We start from the raw sequence: 24,650 nt of genomic DNA on the forward strand, positions 1-24,650 counted from the left end.
CCACCCCCCTATTTCATCAGTAACCACCCTGCTCATTTCTTAGTAAGTTAGAAGGCTTAAATCTTTATACAAACTTTCCCAGACTTTCTGCATCACCATAAAGGTAAAAAATGGGCATTATCATTTCTGGTGGAGGCCTTTGCTCTGATGAGGATGAGAGGGCAAGAGGGGAAAGTAAGGTCAGTTGGCCGCAGACATTGTCATAGAATTTGCCACAAGATCCCCAACAGCACAACCTGAAGGGGTTGAAGGCCAGCAGGGTTTGTGAGGGTGATGGCAGTTTCCTCAGGGGTTCCATGGGGGCCTGCACTGTAGCCCCTGCCCCCACATGTTCCCCTGCCCCCCAATCCCTCCTGTGAGGGTCATTGCGGTTTCCTCAGATGTGACCATTATTGGCACGGGGGTCATCATCAGGAGTCCTCAGGTCCATTGAGCCGCAGGTCATCAGCCAACGTGAGGTTTGCTTGTACCTCTCTGCTCACCATAGATAGACAAGCAGCTCGCAAAGTCACCATGTGCCACATCCCTCTCTCACATTAACAGAATCCTGCTGAGGGAAATGCCAGTGTGTGGCTCACAGGTCTGAGCAGAATCCCTCCTTGATTTGAACTCCATTGTGTGAACCAGGACACACAGACCCTCAGGGATTCCTGACAGATCTCCATTTACATCCTGCTGGACATCCAGCATTTGCAGCCTAAATGGATGACTTCAGATGGCTCAGCACCATCCTGGTCTCCAACACCATCACCACCTTCTTAAGGGAGATTAGGAATGAGTAATAAATGCTGGCCTAGTCAATGATGCCCACATTTTGTAAATGAATTAAAAAAATACTGGGATATGTTCCTCTAATTTTGGCCTCTTGAGCCTCTTCGATGTTAATTGCTCCACTCTTGGTGGCCACACCTTCAGCCACCAAGGGCTCAGTGCTGTTGCATCCCCACCTTTACCTCCCTCCTCCTCTTTTTAATATGATCCTTAAAAACGACCTCTTTGTCGAAGCTTTTGACTATATGCCCTTATATATCTCTATGTGGCTGGCTAACAATTTTTTTTCCATCATGTTCTTATGGAGCATCTTCAAATGTTTATTATTTTCAAGACTTTACATCAATACAAGTTGTGAGTGGAATATTGCCCTTTGTCTGGATGACTGGAATATGAAAGGGGTGGAAGGAATGTGACAGTTTTATAAAGCTCTGGTTAGACGGTATTTACATCCTTTATGCCCAATTCTGGGAGAGGATCATGTCAGGCGGTGACAGGGTCAGGGTGATGCCGGCATGATGATGGGGCCTGCCAGGGGGTGTACCTGGGTGAAGATTGTTTCCTGGTGTGTTCGCTGTGGCACCTGGACAATCGAGTTGATGGCGGGGTAGATGGGAGACCCTCTCCCCCTGGGAGTTGCACTCCACCTCCCAGCTTCCCTGGGAGTGCAGCTCACCAGGTGCATGCCTTCTGAGACCAGTCATGCTTCACGCCGTTCTGATATCACTACTCGAAGGAAACCGGGAATTTGCTGGCGCATCCTAGTCAAAATTTATCCTTCAAACAACACAACTAAAGCAGATTATCTGGTTATTATCGCATTGCGTTTTGTGGGAGTGCTGTGCGTAAATTGGCTGCAGCATTTCCTAAATTACAATAGTGATAGCATTTCAAAAAGTACTTCATTGACTGTAAAGTGCTTTGGGACATCTTGAGGATGTGATATTACATTTATTTTTGTAGTGATGTCAATTCACGAATAACTATTGGCCAGGAAATTGAGAATGACTCCATTGCTCTTCTTCAAAATAGTGTCAGGGGATCTTTTAACCTCACTTGAAAGAGCAGGTGAGGCCTTAGTTTAACACCTCATCTGAAAGACAACACATTAACCAGTGCAACACTCTCTCGGCATTGCACTGGAGTGTCAGCCCAGATTTCTGTGCTCAAGACTCTGGGATGGGACTTGAACCCACAACCTTCAAACTCAGACATGGGTTCCACCCACCGAGTCACCGAGACATTCAGTCACCAAAAAGACACTAGATACTGGCTCCATCAACAATCTTAAATCTGAGATTCATAGATTTTTGCTAAAACAATTTAAAATAATGGTGGTTGGATGGAGGGATGATACAGATCATCCATGATCTTATTGAATGTTGAAATAGGTGTGAGGGGCTAAATGGCCAATTCCTGTTCCTGTAAATGGTATCGCTTCTGTTCCTGTGGCTGCCTGTATAGGCCCTGATATATCTCTATGTAATTATTTATAATGGATATTTCTGACCTGTATTGCTGTAGCATCTTATGAGTAGGGTTGGTACATCTGCCTGGTGCAGTTAGTAAGTACATCACAGTAAGGTGGTGGCATCTTTTGCCCATCCATCTGATTGGGAACTAGCCTGGTCTCAATAAGCAGAAGGTTCTCAGAAGCTGAGCCAGGAGACATTCCCGGGAATCTTCCGATCATTTCTGCCTGCAATGAATCTGATAAGTGCATTGAATAAATGCAAGAATTTTCCTGTGGGCCTCTAAATCTCACATAACAAGAGTCAGAAAACATTGGTTAGTGTAATTAATAGACCCCAAGCAGTAATAATAACATTGGACAGAGTATTAAGTAGGAAATAATTAGAGCTTGTGCCATTTGAGAGTACCTTTAAGAAATGGGTGCTTAAGAAATGTACCTTTAAGAAATGGGTGCTTAAGAAATGTACCTTTAAGAAATGGGTGTTTATCAGTGATGTCAGAGTGTGGGTGGAGCTGGGCTGTCTGTCAGCTTTTTACTTTCGTTTTAGGCTGTTTGCTGCAGGGTGTGTTTTAGTTTCGTTTTCAGTGTTGGAGCTGAAGCCAGACCAAACAGGTGTACTGCTGTTCTCTCTGCCATCAAAAGACTATCTCTCGATCATTTGGTGAATTCAGAATTATAAATGTTCTCAGTAGCGAATGTAAACCTAATGTACTTCCGTTAAAAGGTGTTTCTTTTGTCTTCTGGATGTTGTTTGTGAAGTTATTAAGCATTACTTAGTGTTATATTCTTTGGGTGTTGTATTTGAATTAATGGTTGCTAAGATGTTCACCGTATGTTTTAAAAAGGTTAACTTGAGTTCATAGAATAAGCATTGTTTTGCTTTAAAAAATACTTTTCCATTTCTGCTGTACCACACCTGTAGAGTGGGCCGTGTGCTCCCCATACCACAATCTATTAAATGTTGTGGGTCAGGTGAACTCCATGATACACTTTGGGGTTCTCTAAACCCTGGCCCATAACACTTGTTACAAAGGCAATCTGATAATCATGATGGATTAATCTTTATATAGACAGAACAAATCAAATTGGTAAAGGTAATCTGGAACATGAGTTTGTAGAATGCTGTTTCAACAATTTCCTGGAACAAAATATTGTGGAACCAACTGGGGGAAAAAGCTAGTACTGTGAAATGAGGAAGTGTTATTTAACTCCCAATCCTTAGGAAAAAATGATCACAATACAATTGAATTTCACATTAAGTTTGAGAGTGATAAACTTGAGTCCACACAGCAAAAATCTTAAATTTAAATTGAGTTACATAGATGTGAAGAGTTACAACAACCTGGCCTAGTTCACAGTCAATTCCAGCCCCACTCAAGTCACAACACAAGTGAATGAACCAATAATATTTATTTTTAAAAACCAAATCTTTGGCCCTTGGCTGTCCAGTAATTATAGTCACAAAGTTTATAAATTTAAACAATTACTGTTTATTTATAACTAGAACAAATATGAAATATATAGTAAACACAGATCCTTAATTTTGAGCTAATACCTGAATCCCCTTTAACTGACCCAGCCTCTACCCCTCCCCCCCCATACACAAAACAGACAAACACAGGAGAGGGGTGGGGGGATGGAAAGTAAATAGGATTAAGGTCACAAGATAAAAGTCCTTGCTTCAGATGATGAGTTCTTCAGTGCACTTCTTCACAGTATGAATGTGGTTTAAAGTCTCTGGTCCACAGCATGAAATGATCATCTTTGCAGTTCAGCTTTTTCAGCTAATAGTTCTGTGTACCCGAACAGGCGCTGGAATGTGGCGACTAGCGGCTCTTCACAGTAACTTAGTTGCAGTGTTAATGTAAGCCTGCTTATGACAATAAAGATTATTATTATTATTATATGTTCCTCATCACATTCTCCTGCCTTCTCCCCATAACCCCTGATCCCTTATTAATCAAGAACACCAGATTTGTGCTTGAGGTGCTGTTACTTGCAGTGCTACAGACCAAGAGCTGGAAGGTGAAATTAGACAGAATAGTTCTTTCTAGAACATAAGTAAAATAGAACATAAGAACTAGAAGCAGGATAGACAATTTAGCCTCTCGAGCCTGGTCCACCATTCAATACAATCACGGCTGATCTCATCATGGCCACAACTCCACCGTCCTGCCCATTCTTCGTAACCCTTCAACCCTTACTAATTAAAAATCTGTCTAACTCCTCCTTGAATTTACTCACTCTCCCAGCATCCACCGTACTCTGGGGTAGTGAATTCCACAGATTCCTGACCTTTTGGGAGAAGTAGTTTCTCCTCATCTCTGTTTTAAATTTGTTACCCTTAGCCTGAGACTATGACCCCTCGTTCTAGAATGCCCCACAAGAGGAAGCATCCATTCCATGTCTGCTTTATCCATACTTTTTATCATCTCAATTTGATCTCCCCGCATTCTTCTAAATTCCAGAGAGTATGGGCCTAAACTGCACAATCTCTCTTCATAAGACAAACCCCCTCATCTCTGGAATCAATCTAGTAAACCTCCTCTGAACTGCCTCCAATGCCACTAATCTTTCCTCAAATAAGGAGATCAAAACTATGCACAATACCCCAGGTGCGGTCTTACCAATGCCTTGTCCAGTTGCAACAACACTTCCTTACCTTTATACTCTATTCCTTTAGCTATAAATGCCAACATTCCATTCGCTTTCTTTATTACCCGCTGTACCTGCATGCTTGTTTCCTGAGACTCATGCACAAGGATACCCAGATCCCTCTGCACTGGAGCACCCCAAAGTCTCTCCCCATTTTGATAATAAATTGCCGTTCCATTTTTCCAACCAAAATGGATGACCTCACACTATCCACATTAAACCCCATCAGCCACATTTTGGCCCACTCTCCTAACCATTTGCAAGTTTCTTATTTCCTCGTTGCAACTTACTGTCCCACCTATTTGACTGTAAGTGGCAAATTTTGCTTTAGTACCTTCTATCCTGTATCCAAGTCAAAAGTATATGGTATAAATAGTTGAGGCCAAAGGACCAAACCCACTAGTTACATCTTGCCACCCAGAAAAAGACCCATATATTCCGACTCTTTGTCTTCTGTCCGTCAGCCAGTCATCTATCCCAGCTAATAAATTACCCCTAACCCCATGTAATCCAACCTTGTGTATTAACCTTCTGTGCGACACCTTATCAAATGCCCACCTGAAGTCCAGATATACTACATCTACAGGATCCCCATTATCCACTTGGCTTGTTACATCTTCGAAGAACTACTGTTTGGGGACCTATAGATTACTCGTACCAGGAACTTCTTCCCTTTGCTATTTCCTGTTTCTACCCAGACTGATTCACATCTTGATCTCTGGTGCTTATATCATTTCTCATTACAGCACTGATCCCTTTCTTCACCAGCAAAACTACACCACCCCCTTTTCCTTTCAGTCCATCTTTCCAAAATACCGAGTACTCTTGGATATTCAATTCCCACACCTGGTCTCCTTGTATCCATCGCCTTGTAACCATGTCTCAGTAATCACCACTAAATCATACCCATGTGTCTCTATTTGCACCATTAACTCATTAAGGATCGTAGTAGATTTAAAAAAAGAGACTTCTAATGTTGCAAAAATTTAATTTAAGTTTCAGTTAACTGGTGCATTCAAGTTTTGAAATTAAACAAAGCTTTGCAGTTAACTGTCAGTGATCAGTTAACTGGTGCATTCTCCATGACAACACCTCTGCCAATCAGAGTCCACTTGCCAACAAATTAGCACTCTTCTCATGAAGTATAAATTGTTGTTCCCTTTATATTTGGCATTCTTGTGAATTGGCTTGATGAATACAAAACAAAAAGCTTCAACAACATGTGTCTTTTCTGAGCAATACTCAAGTTCTGTAATAAATAACAAACGACTAATAAGATTATTACAATGTAGTAATAATAATGGAAACATAGCTTAACGGCGATGCGGAGTAGGTGCTTAATATTCAAAGATGGAAAGTCTGTAGAAAAGATGGGGAAGGAAAACAGAAAGGTGGGGTGGCAATACTGATTAGTGAACATAGATTGGGGAGTCCTAGTGTTGGCAAAACAGGATGTCCTTAAGGGGGAAAGGAAATAATCCATTTAGTTAGAGTTGAGCAACGGAAAGTGTACAACTATGCTACTGGGCCTCAAAACAATAAGAAAGATAGAGAAGCAAATCTGTGGGGAAATCACAAGTGGTGTGGAAGAACTACAAGGGTTATATCAGGGGACTTTATAATTCTCCAAATTGTGATAACGTGGAGCGAAGGGAGGGATTTCTGTAATTTATACAAGAGAACTTCCTTGACAGTATAATCTTGGTCTAACGAGGAAGGAGGCATTGATAGATCTGATGCTAGCGAGTGAGGTATGTGATGAATGTAGGAATTTCAGATATCTTGGGCGGGATTCTCCGAGCCTCTGGACCAAAATTGCGATCGGTGCGGAGGCGGAGAAGGGCGGTGACGGCAAAATCCAGCGCGATGCCGCTCCCTTGATTCTCCGGTCCCCGGAGAATCGTCGCAAATCGCGCACGTGCGGTCTACACGGTGCGGATAGCGGGCCATTGACAGAGGCCCCAGCATGATTCTGTGAGGACAACTCACCGAGTTCTCGACGTCGTAGTTCTAACCATGTTTTGCCCGCCGGGAGCGATCGTGAGTCCCTGGTGGGGGGCGGGGGGATCCTTCACCGGGGGTGCGGGTGGGGGGGGCCTCACAGACAACCAGGCAAGCGATCGGGCAGCCCCAATCCGCGGGCGCGCGCGATCTCGGTGGGACCTACATTCCTGGTGCCGCTCCGTGGGCTGAGTCCGCCATGTCGCATAGGGCGGCCGCCGCAGGCCACCGCCGTGCGCATGTGCGGACATCCGACCGGAAGTGCAGGGCCCCATATTCGCAGCCAGGGCTGCGAGAGTTGCTCTGCTAGCAACCTGCAAATTGGAGAATCACTCTGGACTTTCTGAAGTCTGCGTTTTTGACGCTGGCGTGGGACATAGCCCCATTATTGGAGAATCCCGCCCATTGGAGAATCCCACCCATTGTATTCGAGGTATTTGGTGCAGTAAGGGTTAAAAGCCTGGGTTAGTGTGTTATGACTGCTGCAGTAGTGTTTTTAAAGAATCCTGGTTTGAAAGGTTTTGGGAGCCAGAGGTACAATTAAGACATCATAAAAGCTTGGGCTAATGGAGCTTTGTTTGGATTAAGGGGGTACCCTTTGGAGTTAATTAGATACATTGTGGTAAGATGATGTAATAATGGGAGAAGTGTACCAGGCATTTTGCAGAAAAACAATTTTAGTTGTGTTTTAGATTGGAAGTTGAGCATCTGCTCTCACTGCTGTCCAGTTAAAGATATGGCTGAGCCAGATTAGCAGTTTATTTCTAAGCAGTTCAGAATTGTGTGGCTGGAAGGTGAGTTGAAACCAGCTGAGAAGCAGCTTCTGAAGAAATATAGCCAGAGCTTCTGCATGATTCTGACAGGATTCTTGGGCGAAATTCTCAGGTATCGGCGCGATGTCCGCCGACTGGCGCCCAAATTGGCGCAAATCAGTCGGAATGCTCCGCATCTTTGGGGGCCGAGCCTCAACCTTAAGGGGCTAGGTCCGCGCTGGATGAATTTCCGCCCCGCCAGCTGGCGGAAAAGGCCTTTGGTGCCCCACCAGCTGGCGCGAAAATGACATCTCCGGGCGGCGCATGCGCGGGAGCGTTAGAGGCCGCTGACGGCATTCCCACGCATGCGCAGTGGAGGGAGTCTCTTCGGCCTCCGCCATGGTGGAGACCGTGGCGAAGGCGGAAGGGAAAGAGTGCCCCCATGGCACAGGCCCGCCCACGGATCGGTGGGCCCCGATCGCGGGCCAGGCCACCGTGGGGGCACCCCCCCAGGACCCCGGAGCCCGCCCGGGCCGCCTTGTCCCGCCGGTAAGATAGGTGGTTTAATCTGCGCCGACGGGACAGGCATTTTAGCGGCAGGAATTCGGCCTATCCGGGCCGGAGAATTGCTGGGGGGGGCCCGCCAACCGGCGCGGCGTGATTCCCGCCCCCGCCGAATATCCGGTGCAGGAGAATTCGGCAACTGGCTGGATCGGCGGGATTCACGCCAGCCCCCGGCGATTCTCCGACCCGGCGGGGGGTCGGAGAATCTCGCCCAAGGTTTGTTTTAGTATACCATATCCCTATTTTGTGTGAAATCACTCCTGGAGCGAGGTATCCTTTCCTCCAAGAGTTACAAAATTTAATCAAGATATTGGGATTTCTGTCCAGTATCATAGCCACTGTTGAGGTCTAGTTTGGGATTGGCACAGTGGGCTAAACAGCTGGCTTGTAAAGCAGAACAATGCCAGCAGCGCAGGTTCAATTCCCATACTGGCCTCCCCGAATAGGCGCCGGAATGTGGCGACTAGGGGCTTTTCACATTAACTTCATTGAAGCCTACTTGTGACAATAAGCGATAATTATTAATAATAGGTGAGACAAGTGGACCATGTATCTGTGGCAATACACTTTGTAAGAATGATCATTGTAACATTAGGGCGGCACGTTAGCATAGTGGTTAGCACTGTAGCTTCACAGCACCAGGGTCCCAGGTTCAATTCCCGGATTGGGTCACTGTCTGTGTGGAGTCTGCACGTCCTCCCAGTGCCTGCGTGGGTTTCCTCCGGGTGCTCCCGTTTCCTCGCACAAGTCCCAAAAGATGTGCTGTTATGTATTTTGGACATTCTGAATTCTCCCCGTGTACCCGAACAGGCGCCGGAATGTGACAACTAGGGGCTTTTCACAGTAACTTCATTGCAGTGTTAATGTAAGCCTACTTGTGACAATAAAGATTATTAATTAATTAAAGTTTAGAAGAGCAATGGAGAAGAGCAAATAACAAAAACATCAACATTGTAAAAAGGCAAACATCCATGGGGTAAGACCCTGCCAGGGTAAAATAGCACCAAAAGCTGACAGGAAAAACTGTAATGGAACAATTGACGATCTTTAATCAGGAGGTGTTTCTGGTGCAGTACATTCCAACAAGGGCAAACGGGAAGGGAGCCAAAGTCAGGGCTCTTTGGATGATGAGGGGAATAGAGAATATGATAAAACAAACAAAATGAAGGTATATGATGCTGAATTCAAGTTCGTTTTTCAAGTGGGAACTCGGCAAAGTGCAATGAATTGAGAGAGGATGTGAAGAGAAAAATAAGACTGATGACAAAAGAGAATGTGAAAATAGAATTGTCGTTAACATAAATGGGAACCCAACAAACCTCTACTATCAGGGCAGCACGGTAGCCTTGTGGATAGCACAATTGCTTCACAGCTCCAGGGTCCCAGTTTCGATTCCGGCTTGGGTCACTGTCTGTGCGGAGTCTGCACATCCTCCCCGTGTGTGCGTGGGTTTCCTCCGGGCGCTCCGGTTTCCTCCCACAGTCCAAAGATGTGCAGGTTAGGTGGATTGGCCGTGATAAATTGCCCTTAGTGTCCAAAATTGCCCTTAGTGTTGGGTGGTGTTACTGGGTTATGGGGATAGGGTGGAGGTGTTGACCTTGGGTAGGGTGCTCTTTCCAAGAGCCGGTGCAGACTCGATGGGCCGAATGGCCTCCTTCTGCACTGTAAATTCTATGATTATCATGTAAATAATAAATGGGTAAGAGGTGGACTGGGTCTTATGAGAAACAGAGAGGGTGATAAATACTTAGAGATGCAGGGTAAGGCTGGAAAACGAAAGAGTATTTTGTATCAGTGTTGAGTAATGAATGGAATGCTGACAGTAGAGATGGTAAAATTAATGGATGAAATGAAAATTGATCGACAGAATGTACTGGAAGGACTGACTTGACTTTTCTTGTGAGTGGTTAGGTTGCATGACTAAATGGCATTTATCCTAGGTTGCTAAGGAAAGTGGGAGTGAAGATCACAGAAGAGTTTGTCTTAACTTTCCAATCTTCCCTAGGTGCGCGGGAGGTGCCAACCGGTTTTAGAGTGGCAGATGTGACACACATTGAAGAAAACGTGTAAGGACATTCCTAATTACATTAGGTCAATTTGTTTAACAACAGTGGTGTGCAACAAACATCAGGGGGGAAAAAATCAATAGACACTTGGAGAAAAGCAAATTACTGAGGATGCTGGAGCGGTCATCTGGACTCGAAACGTCAGCTCTTGCCCGACAGATACTGCCAGACCTGCTGAGATTTTGCAGCATTTTCTCTTTGGTTTCAGACACTTGCAGAAGTTTGACTTGATTAAGGAGAGGCAGCATGACTTGGTAAAAGGCAGATCATGATTAATTAAACAAATTACATTTTTTGAAGAGGTAACAGAGAAGGTTGGTGAGGGCAATTCAGTTGATGCCGCCTGTAAGGATTTTGAGAAAGTGTTTGACAATGAACCACATCAAAGGCTGGTTGATCAAATTGGGATTCCATGGAATTAAAGGAGTGTCTGATCGGATTAAGAAAACAGGTTTAAGGACAGAAACAGTGAGATGTGGGCTGGAATTCTCCGGTTGTTGCGATTCACCTTTCCCGCTGGCAGCGCACCCCTTCCCGTGGGTTTCCGGCAGCATGGGGTTGCTTCAATGGGAAGTCGCGTTGACAAGTGGCGGGAGTATAGTCCTGATGCCAGCGAACGGCGCACCGCCAAGAAACACGAGGAACTGGAGAATCCAGCTTGCAGTATATGTTTTTTTCAGACTGGAGAACAGTGGACAGTGGTGTTTCCAAAGTGTCATTGGTAAGAGCACCACTACTTTTCTTGATACATATGACTCGGATGTTGGAATACAGAGTAACATTTCAAAACTTGCTGATGATCCTAAAGTGCAGCACACAGTGAAGAATTAATCGACCGCAAAAGACATAGATAGGCCAGCAGAATGGGTAAAGGAAATTTAATGTGTGTTGATGCATTTTGGTAGAAGGGACAAAGATTTAATGACACAGTTCTAAAGAGTATGCGGGACAGAGGGAGCTGGGATTTCCTGTGTGTCGATCTTTGAAGGTGACAGAGCATTCTTTTTGTTTAAAAAAAAAAAAATTCCAATTAAGGGCAATTTAACGTGGCCAATCCACCTACCCTGCACAGGATTGGGTTATGGGGGTGAGACCCACGCAGACACGGGGAGAATGTGCAAACTCCACACGGACAGTGACCCGGGGGACTCAGATTGAACCTGGGACCTCAGCGCCGTGAGGCAGGGCGTTTTAAGAGCATATGGGATTTGGGCTTCATGAAAGCAGCAACATTATGCTGGCCCTTCGCAAAGCTTTGCTAAGCCACAATTAGAATATGTCCTGTTGTGACCAACCTATTTTAGAAATGATGTGAGAGCCCTTGAGAGGGTGCAGTGGAAATTGGACAGAATGGTTCCAGGGCTGAGGGATTTTAACTACAAGGTTATGCTGGAGAAACTGGGATTGTTCTCCTTGGAGCAAAGGTGGTTGAGGGCAGATTTGGCAGAGTGCACAAGATTATGACAGGTTTAGAGCTGCACCCATTAACTGGTGATGCGTGAACCAGGGGACACAGATTGAAGGTTTTGGGCTGCAGGGGGAACGTGAGGAAGAACCTTTACACGCAGTGAGGGGTAGTGATCGGGAATGAGCTGATTACGAGGTTGTTGGAGGTGATTCCACGATCAATACTTTCAGAGGAAAATTGGTTGAACACTTGAGAGAAATAGATGTTTGGGAGTATAAAGATAGAGGAGGTGAAAGAGACTGATTAGTTTAGCTCGACAGAAAGCCAGCATGGACTCAATGGGCCGACGACCTTCTTCTGTGCCATAATGACTCTATGACAAAGAAAGGCGTGAGAATGTTAGAGAAGCACCGCTGAGATGAAGACCCGCTCACCAGAAATAACGCCACTACAAGCTGGGCCCCACCCCCAGCTAACTCCGACCTCCATGGTCAAAACAAGGAATCTAACACGGCTCCTCGTCGCAAAACCCCAATCAGGATCGTCCCTAAAAAAGACAATTATAAAATGGGCACTAGTTTTAAATAAAGGATTTAAATACACGCAGAGCCAGAGCTCGTGCAAACGCAGCCGCTCCCGCCCTCACATCACATGACTCCCCCCCCCGCCCCCATAGGACTGGAGGATTGCAAATGTGCACCCCTTGGTTCAAAAAAGGGAAGAGGGATAAATTTGTCAAGTACATACCAATCAGCCAAATATCAGTGGCGAGGAAATTGTTAGAAGGGCAAAATCAATTGTTTCTTGGAAGAACAATAAAAACAGAAAATGATGGGCAGTATCTGAGAAGAGAGAAACGGAGTTAACTTTTCAAGACAAAAAGCTGACACAGGAAATATGGAGTAAGTGACCTCCTCCTGTGGTGGATCATTGTACATTGCGGGAAGGTGAAAGGAGGTGCGAAAAGTGGCAAATATGTTTTTTCCTTACAAAGCAATTTAATCAAATATTGGCTGCTACCGTCACTGATAAGAGATTGCTTCTCAAATTTAAAGGACTGGTGTGGTTTGTGACCTTGGTGCTCTCATTATTAGTTTCCTGCTTTGTAAATCACATTGAGGCCCAGACTTTCACTCCCAATCAGGAGCGCAGAGTCAGGAAAATTCCCAGTTTTGCAAACCTGACTTGGGAGAATGTGCCCCCAATTTATGCCCACGCCTCCTGGAAACAGTTTGGAGGCAGTCACAGGGTTGCTGGATGCAGAGGCGGGCTGTGCAAATGGCCTGCCTCGGAAATCTGATACTTTGTCTCAGCTGCAAAATCCCAACAGAACATCCCACAGCTCTCATCCCCTCATCCTCATACAGTCCCCATACCCATCCATGCCACCTCATAGCCACCTCTACCTGCCCCCATGGTGCCCTGTCCCTTCCATGTCAACCTATGCTCAACCCCCATGGCGCTTCATACATCCCATGTCAACCTATGCACCTATACTCAACCCCCAGTACCATCGACCCCCCCATGGTACCTCATACCCTCCATGTCAACCTATGCTCCTCTACCAACACCCCATTGGACCTTTATTGCCCCGATGCTAACTCATGTCCCCACTCACCACCATTTGCCCCATGCCAACTCATCCAGTATTGACTATGGGCAGATCTCAGGTCCTCCACTGAGATGGATAAAATAAAGTTCTACGTGTCTATTGATAAATTCACTATTTCAAACAAACACTCTGATTAAATACCCACTCACTACAATTAAATTCCTTCAACTACGTTACTCTTATAACAACAAGCATTTGTATTCACAGTTTTACATCAAAGACTATCTAATTACTTGGAACTTCCAATCAAACTGTGATAATGATAATGAAACCAGTCATGCATGCACCAATTGTATCTGTAGCTCTCTGTAGTCAGCAAACAGACTGAAATGGCTTTTCATATTGTGGACAATTTTTTTCTAAAAGATTTCAAGGTCATGACATTTAAAAAAATATATATATTTTATTCAAATTTTTCGGCCAAACAAAACAATACAAAGGTTTTCCTTTTTACAACAATAAAACAGTATAAATAACAGTGACCGTTTTAACAAATAAATAAATAATATATAATCTAAATGGCAACTGCCATAACAAAAATAATAACTCTCCAAAGATAAAATCAAACAATCCATTATACATAACCAAGTACAAATATTTATACAAAAACACCCCTGAGGACCCACCCGAGCCCTCCTCCCCCCCCCCCCCCCCCCCTCCCCCCTGGGTTGCTGCTGTTGCCTTCCCATTTCCTTTATCGTTCTGCGAGGTAGTCAATGAACGGTTGCCTCCGCCTGGTGAACCCTTGAGCCGAATCCCTTAGTGCGAACTTTATCTGTTCTAGTTTTGTAAACCCTGCCATGTCATTTATCCAGGTCTCCACGCCCGGGGGTTTGGCTTCCTTCCGCATAAGCAATATCCTTCGCTGGGCTACTAGGGACGCAAAGGCCAAGACATCAGCCTCTTTCGCCTCCTGCACTCCCGGCTCTTCTGCAACCCCGAATATAGCCAACCCCCAGCCTGGCTCGACCCGGACCCCCACCACCTTCGAAAGCACCTTTGCCACCCCCACCCAGAACCCCTGCAGTGCCGGGCATGATCAAAACATGTGGGTGTGGTTTGCTGGGCTTCTCGAGCATCTCCCACACCTATCCTCTACCCCGAAAAATTTACTGAGCCTTGCTCCGGTCATAAGCGCCCTGTGCAAAACCTTGAATTGTATCAGGCTTAGCCTGGCGCACGAGGACGACGAGTTTACCCTACGTAGGGCATCAGCCCACAGCCCCTCCTCAATCTCTTCCCCCAGCTCTTCTTCCCATTTCCCCTTCAGCTCATCCACCATGATCTCCCCCTCGTCCCTCATTTCCCTCTATATATCTGGCACCCTACCATCCCCCACCCATGTCCCTGAGACCACTCTATCTTGAATCTCCTGCGTCGGGAGCTGCGGGAATTCCCTCACCTGTTGCCTCGCAAATGCCCTCAGTTGCATGTACCGAAATGCATTCCCTTGGGGCAACCCATATTTTTCCGTCAGCGCTCCCAGACTCGCAAACGTCCCGTCTATGAACAGATCCCTCAGTTGCACAACCCCAGCTCTCTGCCATACTCCGAATCCCCCATCTATTCTCCCCGGGACAAACCTATGATTATTTCTTATTGGGGACCGCACCGAGGCTCCCGTCCTTCCCCTATGTCGTCTCCACTGCCCCAAAATTTTTAGCGTTGCCACCACTGGACTTGTGGTGTATTTCTTCGGGGAGAACGGCAACGGCGCCGTCACCAGTGCTTGTAGGCTGGTTCCTTTGCAGGACGCCATCTCCAATCTCTTCCACGCCGCTCCCTCCTCTTCTCCCATCCACTTACACACCATTGAGATATTGGCGGCCCAGTAGTATTCACTTAGGCTCGGTAGTGCCAGCCCCCCACTATCCCTGCTACGCTGCAAGAACCCCCTCCTCACTCTCGGGGTCTTCCCGGCCCACACAAAACTCATGACACTTTTCTCAATTTTCTTGAAAAAAGCCTTCGTGACCATCACCGGAAGGCACTGAAACACAAAAAGGAATCTCTGGAGGACTACCATTTTGACCGCCTGCACCCTACCCACCAGTGACAGGGGCACCATGTCCCACCTCTTAAAATCCTCCTCCATCTGTTCCACCAATCTTGTTAAATTAAGCCTATGTAAGGTTCCCCAACTCCTGGCTATCTGAATCCCTAAGTACTGGAAATCTCTTGTTACCTTCCTCAGCGGTAAATCATCTATTCCCCTGCTCTGCTCCCCCGGATGCACCACAAACAACTCACTCTTCCCCATATTCAATTTGTACCCCGAAAAGTCCCCAAACTCCCTGAGTGTCTGCATTATCTCAGGCATCCCCTCCACTGGGTCCGCAACATACAGCAATAAATCATCTGCATACAGAGATACCCGGTGTTCTTCTCCTCCCCTGAGTACTCCCCTCCACTTTCTGGAGCCCCTCAGTGCTATGGCAAGGGGCTCAATCGCCAATGCAAACAGTAACGGAGACAGGGGACACCCCTGCCTCGTCCCTCTATGAAGACGGAAGTAGTCAGACCTCTGCCTGTTCGTGACCACACTCGTCACCGGGGCCCTATACAGCAGCTGTACCCATCCGATATACCCTTCTCCAAAACCAAATCTCCTCAGCACCTCCCACAGATAATCCCACTCCAATCTGTCAAATGCTTTCTCGGCGTCCATCGCCACCACTATCTCCGCCTCCCCCTCTGGTGGGGGCATCATCATTACCCCTAGCAACCTCCGTATGTTCGTGTTCAGCTGTCTCCCCTTAACAAACCCAGTTTGATCCTCGTGGACCACCCCCGGGACACAGTCCTCTATCCTCGTCGCCATCACCTTAGCCAGGAGCTTAGCATCTACATTTAAAAGGGAAATGGGCCTGTAGGACCCACACTGCAGCGGGTCTTTTTCCTTCTTCAAAAGGAGCGATATCGTCGCCTCCGACATAGTCGGGGGCAACTTCCCCCTTTCTCTGGCCTCATTAAAGGTTCTCGTCAAAAGCGGGGCCAGTAGTTCCATATATTTCCTATAAAATTCCACCGGGAATCCGTCCGGTCCCGGGGCCTTCCCCCCCTGCATGCTCCCAATCCCTTTTACCACCTCCTCCATCTCAATCTGTGCTCCCAGACCCGCCCTCTCCTGCTCCTCCACCTTCGGGAATTCCAGCTGATCCAGGAAACACTTCATTCCCTCCTTCCCTTCCGGGGGCTGAGCCTTATATAACCTCTCATAGAATGCCTTGAACACCCCGTTCACTCTCTCCGCTCCCCGTTCCATCTCTCCCTCCTCATCCCTCACCCCACCTATCTCCCTCTCTGCTCCCCTTTTCCTCAATTGGTGGGCCAGTAGCCGACTCGCCTTCTCTCCATACTCATACTGTACACCCTATGCCCTCCTCCACTGTGCCTCTGCCTTACCCGTGGTCAACAGGTCAAATTCCACACGTAACCTTTGTCTTTCCCTGTACAGTCCCTCCTCCGGTGCCTCTGCATATTGCCTGTCCACCCTCAAAAGTTCTTTCAACAATCGCTCCCTTTCTTTACCCTCTTGCTTCCCTTTATGTGCCCTTATGGATATCAGTTCCCCTCTGACCACCGCCTTCAACGCCTCCCAGACCACTCCCACCTGAACCTCTCCATTGTCATTAAGCTCCAAGTACCTTTCAATACACCCCCTCACCCTTAAACATACCCCCTCATCTGCCAATAAGCCCATATCCATTCTCCAGAGTGGGTGCTGTTCTTTTTCCTCTCCTACCTCCAGGTCTACCCAATGTGGAGCGTGGTCCGAAATGGCTATGGCCGTATATTCCGTCCCTGTCACCTTCGGAATCAGTGCCCTTCCCAAGACAAAAAAGTCTATCCATGAGTATACTTTGTGAACATGGGAGAAAAATGAGAACTCCTTACTCCTAGGCCTACTAAATCTCCAGGGGTCTACCCCTCCCATCTGCTCCATGAAGTCCTTGAGCACCCTGGTCGCTGCCGGCCTCCTCCCGGTCCTGGACCTCGACCGGTCCAGCCCTGGATCAAGCACCGTATTGAAGTCTCCCCCCATTACCAACTTTCCCGCCTCCAGGTCCGGGATACGTCCCAACATATGCCTCATAAAATTTGCATCATCCCAGTTCGGGGCATATACGTTCACCAGAACCACCGCCTCCCCTTGCAATCTGCCACTCACCATCACATATCTACCCCCACTATCCGCCACTATGGTCTTTGCCTCAAACAGTACCCGTTTCCCCACTAAGATAGCCACCCCCCCTGTTCTTCACATCTAAACCCGAATGAAACACCTGTTCCACCCATCCTTTACGTAGTCTGACCTGATCTATCAGTTTCAGATGCGTCTCCTGCAACATAACCACATCTGCCTTTAATTTTTTAGGTGTGCGAGTACCCGTGCCCTTTTAATCGGCCCTTTCAGCCCTCTCACGTTCCACGTGATCAGCCGGGTTGGGGGGCTCTTTACCCCCCCCCCTTGTCGACTAGCCATCCCCTTTTTTAACCCAGCTCCTCACCCGGTTCCCATGTACCCGTATATCCCCCCGACAGTGCCCTCCCGCCTCGACCACCCCATCCCATAACAGCTCCCCCTTCTCCTTAGCATCAGCAACCCAGTTAACCCTCCCCCCCCCTCCGCTAGATCCCCCTCTAGCGTAGCTGCACCCCCCATGTTGCTCCCAGAAGTCAGCAAACTCTGGCTGACCTCGGCTTCCCCCCTTGTCCTCGGCCCCCACTGTGCGACGCCCCCTCCTACCTGCGTCCCTGTTCCCGCCATTATTACCATAGCGCGGGAACAAAGCCCGCGTTTCCCACTCGGCCCCTCCCCTAATGGCCGGCGCCCACAGTTCCTCATGCTCACCCCCCCTCCCCAACATGAGGAAGAGAGAAAAGTTACAGGATCACAAAATTAACAAATTGAAAAAACATCCCCCCCCCCTTCCCCACATAATCACCCCACCACTTTGTCCCAAAAGCTCTTTCTCTCGCCAGACTATTCCAGCTTCTCGTCCACAATGAATGTCCACGCCTCTTCTGCCGTCTCAAAGTAGTGGTGCTTCCCTTGGTGTGTGACCCACAATCTCGCCGGTTGCAACATTCCAAACTGGACCTTCTTTTTGTGAAGCACCGCCTTAGCCTGATTGAAACTTGCCCTCCTTCTCGCCACCTTCCGCACTCCAATCCTGGTATACGCGGATCACCGCGTTCTCCCACCTACAGCTCCGAGTTTTCTTCGCCCATCTGAGAACCATCTCTCTGTCATTGTAGCGGAGAAACCTCACCACTATAGCTCGAGGTATTTCTCCAGCCTTTGGTCTTCGCGCCAGAACTCAATAAGCTCCCTCCACCTCCAAAGGGCCCGTCGGGGCCTCCGATCTCATTAGCGAGTGAAGCATTGTGCTCACATATGTCCCGACGTCCGCCCCTTCTGCGCCTTCGGGAGGACCCAGGATTCTTAAATTCGTCCTCCTCGAGTTATTCTCCAGTGCTTCCAACCTCTCCACACCTTTTGTGCTGTGCCTCGTGCATTTCTGCCTTCACCACCAGGCCCTGTATTTCATCCTCGTTTTCAGCAGTCTTTGCCTTCACGACCCGAAGCTCCAGCTCTTGGGTCCTCTGCTCCTCCTTTAGTCCTTCAATCGCCTGCAATATCGGGGCCAACAGCTCCTTCTTCAACTCCTTCTTCAGCTCTTCCACACAGCGCCGCAGGAACTCTTGTTGCTCCGGGCCCCATAACAAACGGCCACCTTCCAACGCCATCTTGCTTTGAGCTTCCCTTCTTTGCCGCTGCTCCAGAGGATCCTCCGCAATCCGGCCGCTATCCTCTCCCTTTTCCATGCGTGTCCGGGGGGATTCCCTTCTGGTTTACCGCACAGTGCTTTTGCCGTTTAAATTGCCGTTGGGGCTCCTATTAAGAGCCCAAAAGTCCGTTCCAACGGGAGCTGCCGAAACGTGCGACCTAGCTGGTCATCGCCGCACCCGGAAGTCCAGGTCATGACATTTTAAATGACAACTTTACCCTCCAGTCAGCTTGACGATTTCAATGCGTTACTCCATTTTTTTACACACATTTGTGTTACTTTGAACATTGCCTAAATCTTAACTCTTCCAAAGGCATTTTGGGATCTTTCCAAACGGATATCCTACCTTTCCAAAGAACTTTGCAACGTCTCCGGCTAAGTCTGAAATGCACAAGTAGTATTTCTCGCTTGTCCCTTTGGAAAATCAGATCTGATTTTTATGGGTATTTTATATGGTGTAGCCGCCTCCATAAACGATGGATGTGTAAAGTGCAACCATCCCCGTTCTCCTCCCACATCCCTTGAAAATAGTGTGTGCCGATTTCTGTGGGGGGGGGGGGAGCTTCTGGATAAGAGCCTGCGTTGTCACTCTGGCTCAGCCAGAGACCCTCTCTGGTATTGAAAACATTCCTCCCATTAGTCCCCCAGCATAGATTGTACTTGGCAATTTGGTGATTCGAGGTGTCATTCTCTCTCGCCTTTCTAACTCAGTAGTTCTCCTCTGCTGATAAGCATGTGAATTCCTTTTGGAAATCAATCCCGTGGGTGCTTGACGACCTCTGATTTTGAGTGGACCCTGGAGCTTGCCTGAGATTTCAAGGCCAGTTTGGCAGGGTATTTAATTGGTGGGTGTCACAGCTAAAATAAAATCTTATCCTCATTGTGATGGTTCGTCTGTCCCCTGATGTCTATATATAATAGCAGTTTTCAGCAGGTTCACTGTACAGCAGTTAATGTGTGCAGGTGTCCATTTGCAATGCTTTAACTTTGTACAGGCTGGGAAGCAAGCCGGTCACCATCCTGTGTGACTTGGCATGACACCAGGTAATACCCCTATGCATTATTTATATTGTTTAGCTCAGTTGGCTGGACAGCTGATTTGTGATGCAGAGCACGCCAACAGCGTGGGTTCAATTCCAGTAGCGGCTGAGGTTATTCCTTCTCAACCTTGTCCAAGGTGTGGTGATCCTCAGGTTAAATCAACACCAATCAGCTTTCCCCCCTCAAAGGGGAAAGCAGCCTGTGGTCATCTGGGACTATGGTGACTTTACTTATTTATTTATACGAGTGTTATCCTGTCCCATACATTGTGCACAAACTAACTGAGGTGTTTAACTTTTTTCAGGCACAAACAGCACAAGTGATCCTTGACGATGGGACAAAAATGAAAGGATTGTCATTTGGGTACCCTCACTCAACTGCAGGAGAGGTCGTATTCAACACAGGATTGGTTGGGTGAGAACCGTGTGATATGCATGAAGCTTCTGCTTTCCCTGTCCTGGTGACCTTTCTCTATTGTGGGGATACACTTGTCACTTCCTATTTTCGAGGTAGCAGTAGGCAATTTGGGTTTCGGATTTCATTTTCCTTGCCCAAGGCACACCGTGTATTTCCTCGAAAGCTAAGCATGGGAAATAGCAGCCCTAACTTAACCTTATTGCTCTCCTGTAGCAGGATGTAATTGAAGGGCTACTTTGTGACATGGCTAACATCGAAGATCACTCTTTATCACTTGGGATTTTCGATGGTGGGAAAATAATAGCTGTTATGCTCTGTATTTATCTGCTAAAACCAACTCCCGTATCCAGATCCGTGAGTGGGCATCCTTAAAAGTGACCAACCCCATCCCTGAGGCACCTTTAAATGAGACCTAACCATCTTCAGAAAGCAGTCTGACATAATTAAGAATACCATGGTGCCGACAGAATCATCTCTCCCATTAATTCCAGAACTTCTGCGTTTACCTGTTGGTACCAAGATTCTACAGGAAAACTTTGGACAGAGTCAATTAATTTCTGTGGAGGTGAGCTTGATGCTGCCTCCGTTTGGCACTAAGTTGGTCATGGGGTGCATGGGAGGTAATAAAATGTCTCACTCAACAAAGGCGTTATTCTCAGTTGTGGCTCCTGTGTGTGTTGATAGGACTGTGTAGTACCTCATTTGCGCTGTGCCTTAACCTCGATGGGCTTAGTTTTGTTCAAAGTGCTGCTCTGCATTGGGAATTATCCTAATCCTATTCTATGAAGATTATCAGGGGCATGGATAGAATGGATGGGGAGGCACTCTTCCCAGGATGGAGGGGTCTTGACGGAAGTACATGGATTATCATAGAATTTACAGTACAGAAGGAGGCCATTCGGCCCATCGAGTCTGCACCGGCTCTTGGAAAGAGCACCCTACCCAAGGTCAACACCTCCACCCTATCCCCATAACCCAGTAACCCCACCCAACACTAAGGGCAATTTTGGACACTAAGGGCAATTTATCACGGCCAATCCACCTAACCTGCACATCTTTGGACTGTGGGAGGAAACTGGAGCACCCGGAGGTAACCCACGCACACATGGGGAGGATGTGCAGTCTCCGCACAGACAGTGACCCAAGCCGGAATCGAACCTGGGACCCTGGAGCTGTTAAGCAATTGTGCTATCCACAATGCTACCGTGCTGTCCTGGGATGGGTATCGAGGGATACAGCACAAGGAAGTGCTGAGGGTTTTGGCAAAGGTTAGTATCATGACCGGTACAGGCTTGGAGGGCCGAAGGGCCTGTTCCTATGCTGTATTGGTCTTTGTTCTTCTTTGTTCTTTGAGGAGGTGAATTATTCACCACAGAATTCCTAGCCTCTGACCTGTTCTTTTTAGCCACAGTATTTATGGTGGCTGGTACAGTTTAGCTTTTGGTCAATGGTAACACCTCCGATTTTGATAGTGGGGGATTCTGTGATGGTAATGCCATTGAATGTCAAGGGGAGATGGCTAGATTCTCACTTGTTGGAGATGATCATTGTCTTGTATTTGAGTGACTTGGCATTAACCAGTACATGTCCGAATGTTGTCCAGGTATTGCTGTATTTGGGCATGAACTTTTCCAGTATGTGAGGAGTTGCGAATGGTAGTGAACATTGTGCAATTATAGAATTATAGGATGCCTACAGTGCAGAAGGAGGCCATTCAGCCCATCGAGTCTGCACCGATCCTCTGAAAGTGCACCCCACCAAGGTCCACTTCCCCACCTATCCCCGTAACCACACAATCCCACCTAACCTTTAAACATTAAGGATCAATTTTAGCATGGCTAATATACTTAACGTACACTTCTTTGGAGGAAACCAGAGCACCCGGAGGAAACCCACACAGACGCTAGGAGAATGTACAATCTCCAGACAGACAGTTACCGAAGGTCGGAATTGAACCTGGGTCCCCGGTGCTGTGAGGCAGCAGTGCTAACCACTGTGCGACTGTGCCACATCGTCAATGAATATTCCTACTTCTGACCTAATGTTGGAGGGAAAATAATTAATGAAGCAGTTGAAGGTGATTAGGCCGAGGACATTACCCTGAGGAACTCTCACAGTGATGTTATGGAACTGAGATGATTGGCCTTTGAGAACTATATATAAGAACATAAGAACTAGGAGCAGGATTAGGCCATCTGGCCCCTCGAGTCTGCTCCACCATTCAATGAGATCATGGCTGATGTTTTGTGGACTCAGCTTCACTTTCCGGCCCGAACACCATAACCCTTAATCCCTTTATTCTTCAAAAAACTATCTATCTTTATCTTAAAAACATTGAATGAAGGAGCCTCTACTGCTTCACTGGGCAAGGAATTGCATAGATTCACAACCTTTTGGGTGAAGAAGTTCCTCCTAAACTCAGTCCTAAATCTGCTTCCCCTTATTTTGAGGCTATGCCCCCTAGTTCTGCTTTCACCCGCCAGTGGAAACAACCTGCCCGCATCTATCCTATCTATTCCCTTCATCATTTTATATGTTTCTATAAGATCCCCCCTCATCCTTCTAAATTCCAACGAGTACAGTCCTAGTCTACTCAACCTCTCCTCGTAATTCAGCCCCTTCAGCTCTGGGATCAACCTAGTGAATCTCCTCTGCACACCCTCCAGTGCCAGTACATCCTTTCTCAAGTAAGGAGACCAAAACTGAACGCAATACTCCAGGTGTGGCCTCACTAACACCTTATACAATTGCAAAATAACCTCCATAGTCTTAAATTCCATCCCTCTAACAATGAAGGACAACATTCCATTCGCCTTCTTAATCACCTGTTGAACCTGTTAACCAACGTTTTGCAACTCATGCACGAGCACACCCAGGTCTCTCTGCACAGCAGCATGTTTTAATATTTTATCATTTAAATAATAATCCCTTTTGCTGTTATTCCTACCAAAATGGATAACCTCACATTTGTCAACATTGTATTCCATCTGCCAGACCCTAGCCCATTCATTTAGCCTATCCAAATCCCTCTGCAGACTTCCAGTATCCACTGCACTTTTTGCTTTACCACTTATCTTAGTGTCGTCTGCAAACTTGGACACATTGCCCTTGGTCCCCAACTCCAAATCATCTATGTCAATTGTGGGCCCAACACTGATCCCTGAGGGACACCACTAGCTACTGATTGCCAACCAGAGAAACACCCATTAATCCCCACTCTTTGCTTTCTATTAATTAACCAATCCTCTATCCATGCTACTACTTTCCCCTTAATACCATGCATCTTTATCTTATGAAGCAACCTTTTGTGTGGCACCTTGTCAAAGGCTTTCCTGAAATCCAGATAGACCACATCCATTGGCTCCCCGTTATCTACCACACTGGTAATGTCCTCAAACAATTCCACTAAATTAGTGAGGCACGAACTGCCCTTTATGAACCCATGCTGCGTCTGCCTTGATGATAGATTTCCAGCATCTCCCCTACTACCAAAGTTAAGCTCACTGGCCTATAATTACCCGCTTTCTGCCTACCTCCTTTTTTAAACAGTGGTGTCACGTTTGCTAATTCCCAATCCGCCGGGACCACCCCAGAGTCTAGTGAATTTTGGTAAATTATCACTAGTGCATTTGCAATTTCCCTAGCCATCTCTTTTCGCACTCTGGGATGCATTCCATCAGGGCCAGGAGACTTGTCTACCTTTAGCCCCATTAGTTTGCCCATCACTACCTCCTTAGTGATAACAATCCTCTCAAGGTCCTCACCTGTCATAGCCTCATTTCTATCAGTCACTGGCATGTTATTTGTGTCTTCCAATGTGAACACTGACCCAAAAACCTGTTCAGTTCCTCAGCCATTTCCTCATCTCGCATTATTAAATCTCCCTTCTCATCCTCTAAAGGACCAATATTTACCTTAGCCACTCTTTTTTGTTTTATATATTTGTAGAAACATTTACTATCTGTTTTTATATTCTGAGCAAATTTACTCTCATACTCTATCTTACTCTTCTTTATAGCTTTTTTAGTAGCTTTCTGTTGCCCCCTAAAGATTTCCCAGTCCTCTAGTCTCACAGTAATCTTTGCCACTTTGTA

General features: G+C 46.9%; 1 protein-coding gene across 1 annotated transcript in view; it reads left to right on the forward strand.

Annotated features, from left to right (window-relative positions):
* cps1 (carbamoyl-phosphate synthase 1, mitochondrial) overlaps positions 1-24,650 on the forward strand; it is a 204,232-nt gene that overhangs the window by 6,634 nt on the left and 172,948 nt on the right. Inside the window, exon 2 of the mRNA XM_072484190.1 lies at positions 20,444-20,553. Coding sequence (XP_072340291.1) covers positions 20,444-20,553 — 110 coding nt within the window. The remainder of the gene's footprint in view (positions 1-20,443; positions 20,554-24,650) is intronic.

This window comes from Scyliorhinus torazame, chromosome 2 (assembly GCF_047496885.1).
Source record: "Scyliorhinus torazame isolate Kashiwa2021f chromosome 2, sScyTor2.1, whole genome shotgun sequence".
In the NCBI taxonomy this organism is placed as follows: domain Eukaryota; kingdom Metazoa; phylum Chordata; class Chondrichthyes; order Carcharhiniformes; family Scyliorhinidae; genus Scyliorhinus; species Scyliorhinus torazame.